Source organism: Brassica oleracea, chromosome C3 (assembly GCF_000695525.1).
Source record: "Brassica oleracea var. oleracea cultivar TO1000 chromosome C3, BOL, whole genome shotgun sequence".
NCBI lineage: Eukaryota > Viridiplantae > Streptophyta > Magnoliopsida > Brassicales > Brassicaceae > Brassica > Brassica oleracea.
In genome coordinates, this window is record NC_027750.1 from 5,847,938 (window position 1) to 5,859,818 (window position 11,881).

The following is an 11,881-nucleotide window of genomic DNA, read 5'->3' on the forward strand; positions in this document are numbered from 1 at the left end:
TCTTATATGTTAGATTTTTCTTATATGTTAGATTTTTTCTTAGATGTAATATTTTGAATTTTTTTAAATGACTTTAAATTACAAAAATGTAAGTTTTCCTTAAGTATACGAATAAAAACATTAAAATGACATGTATCAACTTTCAAAACCATATAGAAGATAAAAGTCAAAATAATTCAATTGTGAAAACAATATTGTTCACTTTTTTCAAGAATGTGTTCGATGGAAAAAATAAGGTTTTTTTGTCATAATTTGTTTAATGTCCAATCCGATCAACCCGTGATGTATTAATTATAGTTTTGTTCCATTATTTTTAATAAAAATTGATCCGATCCATCGGAAAGAAATTATATAATAACAACAAAAAATATTTTATATATATAAATAAAATGATCACATATAAAAAAAACTATCGATAATATATACAAATAAACTCAACCTGTTCTAGTTATATAAATATTCTTCAAGTTATGCCCTTTTTCAAAAAAAAAAAAAAAATATTCTTCAAGCATATATCTACATGTTAACATCACGTTAAGTGAGGGAAAAAAACATCGCGTTAAGTTTTGTAACTTGCGTTTCATTCGATGAATGTAGGTTGGTTTTTAGTTAACGGATTGTCGGTTGATTCGTACTGCCATTTATATATTTTTGTACGAATTACTTAGATCTAGGTACAGTACATATTAAAAACTAATTTCTGGATGTTTAAACAAATAGGATATGACTAGTCAGGTTTGAAATTACAGTTAAAAAACGTATACTTTTGCATATATATATATTATTGTTAAATTTTTATAGTTTAATTATCAAAGGAAATTTGTACTTCTAAGGTTTTGTGTAAAGTTCAAAAGAAAATGATTTTATGTATATATGGATATTTTTAATTTAGTAAAACCATATAAAAATTTAATATTTGATTAATTATATTCGTTGATGGAATTTTATATTTTAAATGGTCTTAGTTTGGATGGAAAGTTTTGTCTCTACCGGCCTCTGTATTAAGCATGTTTAATTAAGAGATGGACCATAAACTATGGACTAAGTAGTAGTTTAGCATCTTTGAACAACTATTGAAAACTGTGGATTTCATTTATTTGGCGGCACGACGCAAATTGACATTCAACTTTTAAAGCAGGGAACCTCCCTCACAATCTTCGTTTCCCAAAATAGTAAAGAAATCAGCCAACTAACAAACTATTTTCCCAGTTAAAAAAAAACATACACACTATTTTATTGATTAGCAGAAACCTAATTAACAGTTGCATTTTATTTTCAAATATAATTGTATTTTTCATTTAAACAATAAAATACATATAGAAATAAACTGTCCAAATATAACTGACAGATGTGGAAACTAAAATTTACAATTGAAATTTTAAAGTGAACAAGGTAAGTTTTAGAGAAATAGTGAAAAGATCTGTGTAAATAGATTTTAAAAGTAATTTGTTTGAATTTTACTAATATTATTGACAATAAATGTGTTGAATACAAAGAATAAAACAAGATAATACAACTGGAAAAAATATTTGTATTCTCAAATGAGTTAGTCAAAAAGTGTGTGAAATGATGATTTTGTATTGTTTTGTGCGTCGGAAGAAGGAGAAGGAGAAGTCCATTTGGATATGACTGTGTTGATTTTGCTCATACACTCTTGTACAGCTGACTCGGCGAGTGTTTGGTGAGCTGGCTGTTTCTCCTGTGGAGGAGATGACCGGAACAAGTGCTTCCCCATAATCTCAGAACTTTGTTTTGTGTGTTGCTCTGTTTATTTTGTTTTCTTGCCTCTTTGTTTCTTCTGTGAAAACAAAATACTTTTATTTTTACTAAATAAGAGAAGTTTATGGTTTGTTTGTAAAGAAGTGAAGCAGAATAGCAGATACGATAGGAGGATGGTATATATATAGAATGTAGTATTATTATTATGTAGATTATGTACGTATAGATATGAAGAGGGAAAATGTCCACTAGTCAAACGCGGCAACAGATACGACATGACATTTGATAAAGTCAAAGCAAGGAGTTAGTTTAGTCTATTCTGACCAAAGTTACATTCATTGCCTTTGATCTGCAGACTGCAGCCTGTGAATTTTTGTAAATTTACCGTTACAATTATAAGTGCTAGTTAATATTGGAGCATAAGTTATAACTGACGTCGACTAATAATATAGTGAGTACTATTTTGTACGATTACTGTAACTGAATGCACCAAAATTGTTACAAATAATGGATTCCTAATAAGAATGTTAATAACTTTAGAGCATGATTATTGGGGGTTCTTGGGGTGAGGTTCTTAACGGAATATAAGAATCCATCTTTTAACTTTTAACTAAAAAAACTAAAAACTGGCTCTTAAATATTTTTTTTGGATTAATCTGGGGTATCTCAGGCTCACAGAGAGGTTCAGACTAATCCCCAAAAAGAAGTGCAACAGATGGATCGAACATGAAACATGTTAGTGTCCCAACCCCCAACAGATATTTAAGAGCCAGTTTTTAGCTTTTTTAGTTAAAAGTTAAAAGATGGGTTCTTATATTCCGTTAAGAACCTCACCCCAAGAACCCCCAATAATCATGCTCTAAAGTTATTAACATTCTTATTAGGAATCCATTATTTGTAACAATTTTGGTGCATTCAGTTACAGTAATCGTACAAAATAGTACTCACTATATTATTAGTCGACGTCAGTTATAACTTATGCTCCAATATTAACTAGCACTTATAATTGTAACGGTAAATTTACAAAAATTCACAGGCTGCAGTCTGCAGATCAAAGGCAATGAATGTAACTTTGGTCAGAATAGACTAAACTAACTCCTTGCTTTGACTTTATCAAATGTCATGTCGTATCTGTTGCCGCGTTTGACTAGTGGACATTTTCCCTCTTCATATCTATACGTACATAATCTACATAATAATAATACTACATTCTATATATATACCATCCTCCTATCGTATCTGCTATTCTGCTTCACTTCTTTACAAACAAACCATAAACTTCTCTTATTTAGTAAAAATAAAAGTATTTTGTTTTCACAGAAGAAACAAAGAGGCAAGAAAACAAAATAAACAGAGCAACACACAAAACAAAGTTCTGAGATTATGGGGAAGCACTTGTTCCGGTCATCTCCTCCACAGGAGAAACAGCCAGCTCACCAAACACTCGCCGAGTCAGCTGTACAAGAGTGTATGAGCAAAATCAACACAGTCATATCCAAATGGACTTCTCCTTCTCCTTCTTCCGACGCACACCTCTTCTCCACCAACAGTCGCCGCGAAGCAGAGGAGTTCGCTGAAGCCGTCAGGCATCTACACATCACGATGCACCGTTTAGCCGCCGTCAACCCATCGTCTGAAAAGCTAGTCTACGCTCAGAACCTGATGCAATCAGCAATGAACCTTCTCGAATCAGAATTCCACCGCGTGCTGATGGAGAACCGCCAGTATCTCGACCCTGAATGCGTCTCAGTCCGATCCTACAGATCGTCAAGATTCGCATCGACACCCACCAGCGTCTCCGACTCCGAAGACGAAACTTTTTACGAAGAAAACGCAGAAGAACATAGATTCTCCGGCGGAGATTCCGACGCAATGGACGATCTCAAGATGATTGCTGACTGCATGATCTCAACCGGATACGCCAAAGAATGCGTCAAGGTCTACAAAACCGTGCGGAGATCGATCGTCGACGAGACGCTCCACGGCTTAGCGGTGGAGAGATTCACTCTCCACCAAGTTCAGAAAATGGATTGGGACACTCTCGAGTCCAAGATCAGGACCTGGCTGCCAGCTGTCAAGCTAGCCGTTAGGTCCCTCTTTTTCGGAGAGAGGCTTCTCGCCGATCACGTCTTCTCCTCGTCCCTCAACATAGTCGAATCCTCCTTCACCGACATCACACAAGAAGGAGCGTTGACTCTCTTCACCTTCCCGGAGAACGTCGCGAAGATCAAGAAACTCTCGCCGGAGAAAATGTTCCGGTTCCTCGACATGTACGAGTCCCTCGCGAGCCTCTTCGTCGAGATCGAGTCCATCTTCTACTTCGACTCGGCCGCCGCCGTCAGGTCTCAGGTGATCAACTCGCTGGCGAAACTCGGCGACGCGGCGAGGCTCATGATGACCGACTTCGAGACGGCGATTCAGAATGAAACCTCCAGAACGCCGGTCGTCGGCGGCGGCGTTCACCCTCTCACGCGCTACGTCATGAACTACCTCTCCTTCCTCGCGGACTACGACGAGTCCATCGCCGTGATTTTCGAGAACTGGCAGATGACCTCGCCGTCTCCGTCGCCGGAGTCTTTCGCCGGAGACGATGCTCGTCCGGAGGAGCTGTACTCGTCTCCGGTGTCGGTACGTATCGCGTGGGTGATCCTCCTGACTCTTTGTAAGATCGACGGCAAAGCTCAGCCGTACAAAGACGTGGCGCTGTCTTACCTCTTCCTCGCGAATAATCTCCAATACGTCGTCGTTAAGGTCCGTTCGTCGCCTGGCTTGAAGGTTCTTCTCGGGGAGGATTGGGTGGTGAGGCACGAGGAGAAGGTGAAGCAGTACGCGGGGAAGTTCGAGAAGCTCGCGTGGGGGAAAGTGGTAACGTCGTTGCCGGAAAATCCTAAGGAGGAGATCGCGCCGGAGGAGGCTAGAGAGTTGTTCGGTAGGTTTAACGACGAGTTCGAGGCGGCGTACCGGAGACAGATGTCGTGGGTGGTGCCCGACCCGAAACTTAGGGACTGGATCAAAATCTCGTTGAGTGGGAAACTCGTGCCGGTTTGTTCCGAGTTTTACGAGGTGAACCGGTTCGGTTTGGGAGGAGATGGGTTTAATGTCAGGTATACCCCTGAAGATATTGGAAACTACTTGTCGGATCTTTACTTTGGAAGTAGAGGGTCAGGGAGTGTGTCGACAAAAGGCTCAGGATCCGGATCCGGAACCGGTTCGTCGACTACGGTTAAATCTCGTGGAGGACGTAGCCATTGAATGAGAATCTCGTCATATATTAAGTTCTTTTGTTTTGTTTTAGGTGGTGATCGTGGTATTGTTAAGGTACATACAGTGATGTATGATCGTATCATATATTCATATAATATGTTAAATTATTAATCGAATTATCGTTATACCATAATAATCATTCGATAATTTTTTGGAATTTTGTGTTTATTAACGACAAAAGAAAATACGATGATTGTTTCCGACGCTTAAGATTTATAGTTAGTACAAAGACAAACCTGTATATATGTCGCTATCACTCGCAGTCTCGCAACTAATTTTAGTTTGAAATTATGTTCGGAGTCTTTTGACTAAATGTGATTTTTGGTGGTATATTTAACTCCAAGTTGGTTACGAATTCAATGGCGTACCGAATAAAACACGATGCATTGCATTAAATTTGTAACATGACAGAGAGGCTGAGAACGATAGTGAATCTTATCATATGTATTCATTAATGACTTTTATTAGGAGACTTGAGATACGGAACCTCACGTTATAGTTCTAAACAAACGTAACACAAATCTTATCTCCTCGTTATGTGGCATGTTTACAAATTATTTGGCGTTAATTACGCGTACTTTTTATATGTTCATTTCACATAATTATTGTTTTGTTTACACCTTTATAGGATGATCGCATTGGCAACCACAAGAACTAAGAAAGAAAAAGACATTACTGGTTGAATGATATATAGTTGGTTTTGATAAATCACATCAACACTATGAAAGTCTGCTATTTTCGGTCCCACTCTCCTTGATTTAAGAAAAAATCATGAATTAGTTAGACAATTATAGGCATTTCTTAACCTACATAACAAAATCACAGCTCAGTCTCCACTCTTTAACTGTAATGAATAAAAATAGCTAAGCTAGAAGAATATCTTGATTAGAAAATGCATTTTGGTGACTCTGCCAGATGATAGCTCATGTAAAATTAATGGAACAACTTTTGATGTCTTTGAGATGATTCGCTGATCTTAAAGCTTAAAACAATATAGATTATGGAGTTGTTGTCGGAGTCCAATAACCCCATGCGGAGATTCTCGCCGTAAGTTTATATAGTGTTTTAAATGTTTCGTTTATAATCAATATTTTTTAACATCTTTTCGCCATGCACTAGGTGTTTATTTTTTGTAATGGCAATTGGAATGATATTAACTCCTATATATTTATTATCTATGTCACGTCAAATGTTCTGTTTTATACTACTCAGCTTAGTTTAGAAAAAGTAGTGAGGTAAGTGGTGCACCACAAAACCTTCCAAAAACATCAAAAATGAGTTAAGCCAGTGCACAAAAAATAAAATATTACAGAATTCTGAATTCAAAACAATATAAGATCACTGTATTACTAGAAAGATTACGCATAAAAGTATGCTTCAAACTGAGATAGATTGATTTATACTTACTGTGTTAATTAATAGTTCATTTTGAAAAAATGTCAGAAAGCTTGGAATATTATACTAAAATCCAACCAGGAAATCCTTGCTAGCAAATTAACAAGACACTAGGACTAGATCATGAATTGCTTCACTGGATATTGCTTTTTAGTGTCTCACTTGTTTAGTTCTCGTTGTTTTCTTTTTCATTCCTGTTTACCTTTGTCTTCTTGTTTTTTTTTTCGACACCTTTGTCTTCTTGTTTTATTTGAAACTTTTGTATTGAAGTGTCAAAAGATGATAATAGGTCCATCAGTTTTCTAGAGGAAGTTCGCCCTAATAAACCTCTCAGGCATAATTCTCGAGAAACTCCTTTGGTCACCGTTTCACGGTGCCGGCGGCGCATCTTCTCGCCGACGTCGCCTCTGTTTCCTTCCTCCCATGTTTCTCTTCACTCTGGTCTCTGTCTACTCAAGTTCTTTTGGAGTTTTTGTGTTGTCTTTTCCGTGCTCGGTTCCTCCCTCCTTTGAGATGACTCGTATGGCATTTTCTAGCGGTTTGGATACCACCGGAATTGTTTGTTTCTCCGGGGGTTCCCGGTCTACATCTCGTCCAAGCGCTTCCTCCCCTTGCTGCAGCCTCTACCTTGGCTCCTCGCTTGTCTCGTGCAAACCTGCGAGCCTTGTCTTCATCGATGTAGAAAATGTGTAGAACAATAACTCATACGAGAACTTTTTGAAACTTGCTCTCTTGGGCTGAGGCTTTGATTGATTGATTATTTGCAGTAAGCTTTTTGGTTGATATGGACAAGCTCACCTCGATTCACAACCACCACCTCCATCCCGACAAGGTCCCGTTTTGAAAGACTCTACTATGGATACGGCGAGGTCCGATGCGCTGACGACAGTTCTGCTCCATCTTCGATAGATGGTGTTGTGAGTCTTGTCGACTCCGGGGAGAATAACTTACCATCATCTGACACGCCGTGCTTCATAACCGGCGACTGCCCCTTCAACTCCGGCAAGAACCCTAAGCTTTCAAGTCTCCCGATCAAGCAGGCGTTGTGTAAGATCTGTGAATCTGTTATTCATCTTGCTGGCCCACCAAATCTTAACCCCGTGTTTGATGATTTGTTAAGTGTGGCAAAGATACAAAGGATTTCCGGTGGGTTCACCGGGGCCTTTATCTTGAGCTTAATGCCATATTTCTCTTTTACGAAGAATAGTTTACCGGTGGGTTCACCGGGTTGGTCTATGTCATCACCATACCTCCTTTCTATGAAAGGAGAGGAATTTCCGAACTCGCTGTTGAGTTCCGGTTTCAGCTTCCTCGTTTATGAGAGCTGGTCTTCAAAGTCACTATATGTGGCTATTTCTATGCTATCCGACTTTGTCGTGAAGGCTACACCGATGCATTCAAGCTTCATCTCGAATCCGCTGTCATCTTCGTTTGAAAAATTATCTTATTTAATTTACATTGTTGTAGTTTATGTTTTCAATCAAAGAGGATGGTTAATTCCCTCTAATCGTTGTAATCAAGCAGTTTGAAGAGTAATGAAATTAAGTTGTGTTCAAAAAAAAGAAAGGTCCATCAGTTTTCTAAGTTTTCTGTCTATCAGCTTGAACAACTACTAACATCATGAGCCTATCTTAACTTATAATATCTTACATTCATGGAGACTATAGAAACATTCGTTTATTCATTGTAATAACATCTTACATTCACGGTTTCAGAAAAGCCACAATTTCACAACATAACAAACCCAAAGATAACACAAACTTTGAAATCAAACACGTTTTTTATTCCACACGCCAAATCTTCAATCATTCATCTTCCTCCCCAGTGGCTTAGCCAGAGATATCAATAGACTTAACCTCAGGCTTCTTCTCAGGCGCTTTCGGCACCGTAACCGTAAGCACACCGTTCTCCATCGTCGCCTTCACTTCCTCCATCTTCGCATTCTCCGGCAACTTAAACCTCCTCATAAACTTCCCGCTTGCCCTCTCCACGCGGTGCCACTTGTCGCTCTTCTCCTCGTTCTCCTTGCTCCTCTCTCCGCTTATCTGAAGAATGTCCTTGTCTTCAACCTCAACCTTCACTTCTTCTTTCTTCAGCCCCGGCAAGTCGGCCTTGAACACGTGTGCCTCTGGCGTCTCCTTCCAGTCAACTCTCGCGTTTGTAAACGCTGCAATGTCACGAGCGGTTGAGCCGGAAGCGTTTGCTAACGCGGAAGAAGTGAAGAATCCTTGGAATGGATCCCATGCGTCAAGCGAGAAGGGATCAAAAACGTTTGATCTGCGTTCACTGAAAAGGCTTGGAATTAGAGACATTGTTGTTTCTTGAGTGAGTTTAACTTTTGCTTGGTTTTGATTCTTGTTTTCCTTGATCTGATGTCTTAGATCAGATGAAAGGTCAGTATATATAAGGTAGCGGAGGATGAAGAGAGAACGTTCTCTGAGTTTCTTGAATTAGAAAGTGCACACTTTTTCTAAAACCTTCGCTTATTGTCTAGAGTCTAAGAGTGACCAGATTTTTCTTGGCATTTCAAGAAGTTTCGGTTGTTGACACGAGACGACGTGCATTCCTTGGCTGACTTGTAAACGACGTGCAGTTTTTCTGTTCTTTGGGTATCATATCTCCCTTTGAGATACGAGCTCCGTGAAGATGGCTTTTGATTAAAGCCCATCTTGTATATTATTTTGCTTACGACCCAAAATTATACTGATGTAAAGGTTAGTTTTGAGGATCATTTTAAACTATTTAATTTTTCCAATTCGTCAGTGATAAAATCGAGTGTTGTAAGAAGTAGAAACATGATTTATGTTAGTGAAATTAAAGGAAATAACGCATCTGCATTGACTAGTGTGTAATGCAGCATGTCCAAACAACCGTAAATTGTGTTACTTACGGGCTACAGCTAAACTATATCATCAAAAAAATATGTAAGATTTGATAAAACTTATTTATAACTTATAAGAATAATATATTTACGTGCCTAATTAAATCAAATCATAAAATAAGACGGTGGAGGTGAAACCAAAGTGGTGGTAGTTTAGTGGCAATCTTTTGAGATTTGGTGTATATCAACATCAGTCATGTGTTCGATTTTCTCTGAGAACTAAATTATCACTATTTAGTCAGTTTGGGTTTGAGATTCGTCCCAAATGGTTTACATGGTGGGCCGTAACAGATGATCTGTCTATTTTCTGGCATTAGTTGCAAAATATTTCAAACTCGGGTAAAACAGTGTGGTATGCTTTCATACTAGTCTACTATGTAACACTAACTGCGTTCCTCTCGGAGCTGACCGAATCAGCCGATAGGACTTATGGAAAAAAAAAATAGATGGTGAATATTAGTTCCCTCAGTGTCCTTATTATACAAACATCAAATTGAGGGTCCTTGTGTATGTATCACTTCTACATGGACAATACTGTTAATTTCTTTGAAAAGCTTGATTATTAAAATCTAAACACGAATTATATATTTGTTTGTCAGTTTAACGTCGAGTTCAAACAGGAAAACATGATTTCATTCGTCTATCAGTCTTTTTGGACACAAAACAACAAATCATATAATATGTCGCAAAAAGATTCAGTGTTATAAATCCATGATATGGATATGTGGATTGCCATTAACCATTAAGGAGGTTTACATCTGACCCGACTATCCGGTCCGTCTACACCCGTCTCCGGTCCGTCTACATCCGCCCGAGACTAGTCAAGATGAAGACTCATTCAACCGGAGCATTTATGAGCTTTGACCAAGTCTAGATATTTGTAGTCAAATGTATTAAATATGTAGATTCTCTCCTTTGTGTAAACCCTTATGAACCTCCATTATATATTGATAGTGAAAGCTAATGAGAAAGACACAACTTTCACAACAACACTTCTCTCATATTTCTAACAACTCGGCACCTAACAGAACTCTGATAACAGTGACAATAAAAGTTATAGCTTTGTTGTTCCAAAAAAAAAAAAAAGTTATAGGTTTATAACGTTGAGACAACCAAATACTATATATCAGACATTCTTTATTCCCAGAGTACCTTTAGAGATTATAAACAAAACATAGCTTTCAGAAATAAACAAGTCTATTCGAATACAATACTGAAACTGCTAATATCGAATTATATAAATGTTACAAAATCAAGAAAAATTAATATAGGTCTTGGCAATACTAAACAGCCTATTAATCGGTTTTTGACATCTTGTATAAATACATATCAGAACTGAGCCACGTTTTGCTTTGAACAAACACCAATTACTTAACAAGTAAAGTGAAAAAAGGAAATCTAGTTTATTGATTTATTCGATTGATTGCTAAACAAGTTACTTACCCGTTCTTGCATGCTTGGTCAAGAGACTAGATATCATTTATGAAAAGAGACAGAAAAAGAAGAAAATTAAAATATAATCTTATATGGCAGTCTTCTGCGGTTGAAAATTGAAAATTGAAAATTGAAAATTGTGAAGATGGTTTTGGTTCCTAAATAATGGAAGGAGCTTGCATGAAAAAAAGAGAACAAAGCTTTACATTGTAAAGGTGCTAATAATTGAACAAACCTACTTGAAGTCAATGCTGCAGCAAGCTTGGTCTCTTTTCCATGTGCTCGTACTGGACAACAAAATGTTCCTGCAATAACCATCCCCCCCAAAAGAAACATTACACACTAATTACAATCTAAATCCAAATATCAAGAAATACATATTTTCGACTTACCTTTCTGACTGTTTTGAACGAGTTTGGATCGAGGCACTCGTATGTTCCTCTTTCATATGCAGCTGTTCTTACCAAAGGCTCCCCAACTCTGAAGAACCATAATCTCAGTTCCTTGTGGTAAAACCAACCTCTTTCATAACTGCAAATAATCAATCAATCAAAGCCTCAGCCCAAGAGAGCGAAGTAAACGACTAATCAAGATTGTTGGTAGAGAAAACATACAGTTCATCTGCTGCGTATAGCTGTGCTTCGTCTTTTGGCATACTGAGACAATAATTAGAACAAAGTCAATGTGTTAGATTGAAAACAAAGATGATTCATAAGATGTTGAATACTCATCTCTTAACAAACCTGTAAAATGTGTAGAACAATAACTCATACGAGAACTTTTTGAAACTTGCTCTCTTGGGCTGAGGCTTTGATTGATTGATTATTTGCAGTAAGCTTTTTGGTTGATATGGACAAGCTCACCTCGATTCACAACCACCACCTCCATCCCGACAAGGTCCCGTTTTGAAAGACTCTACTATGGATACGGCGAGGTCCGATGCGCTGACGACAGTTCTGCTCCATCTTCGATAGATGGTGTTGTGAGTCTTGTCGACTCCGGGGAGAATAACTTACCATCATCTGACACGCCGTGCTTCATAACCGGCGACTGCCCCTTCAACTCCGGCAAGAACCCTAAGCTTTCAAGTCTCCCGATCAAGCAGGCGTTGAGTTCAAAGCCGAGAATGTTAATCTTCTGGGCCTGGCCCTGTAAGATCTGTGAATCTGTTATTCATCTTGCTGGCCC

General features: G+C 38.1%; 3 protein-coding genes across 4 annotated transcripts in view; 1 reads left to right on the plus strand and 2 right to left on the minus strand.

Annotated features, from left to right (window-relative positions):
* The first annotated feature begins 2,950 nt into the window (after positions 1–2,950).
* Positions 2,951–5,343, plus strand: LOC106336000 (exocyst complex component EXO70A1-like). Its single transcript, XM_013774705.1, has one exon. It carries the CDS (start codon positions 3,103–3,105, stop codon positions 4,969–4,971), a length of 1,869 nt encoding a protein of 622 aa, XP_013630159.1. The 5' UTR covers positions 2,951–3,102; the 3' UTR covers positions 4,972–5,343.
* Positions 5,344–8,087: 2,744 nt separating this feature from the next.
* Positions 8,088–8,836, minus strand: LOC106331993 (18.1 kDa class I heat shock protein-like). Its single transcript, XM_013770437.1, has one exon. It carries the CDS (start codon positions 8,688–8,690, stop codon positions 8,208–8,210), a length of 483 nt encoding a protein of 160 aa, XP_013625891.1. The 5' UTR covers positions 8,691–8,836; the 3' UTR covers positions 8,088–8,207.
* A 1,925-nt stretch (positions 8,837–10,761) lies between these two features.
* Positions 10,762–11,881, minus strand: part of LOC106327941 (probable NOT transcription complex subunit VIP2) — a 5,464-nt gene continuing 4,344 nt past the window's right edge. Inside the window, exons 12-14 of one of the 2 annotated variants that reach the window (XM_013766263.1) lie at positions 11,308–11,349; positions 11,086–11,224; positions 10,762–10,998 (exon numbers count right to left, since the gene is read on the minus strand). In XM_013766263.1, the coding sequence (XP_013621717.1) occupies positions 10,939–10,998; positions 11,086–11,224; positions 11,308–11,349 (241 nt within the window). In that variant the 3' untranslated portion in view covers positions 10,762–10,938. The remainder of the gene's footprint in view (positions 10,999–11,085; positions 11,225–11,307; positions 11,350–11,881) is intronic. The other variant, XM_013766262.1, reaches the window with a different exon arrangement.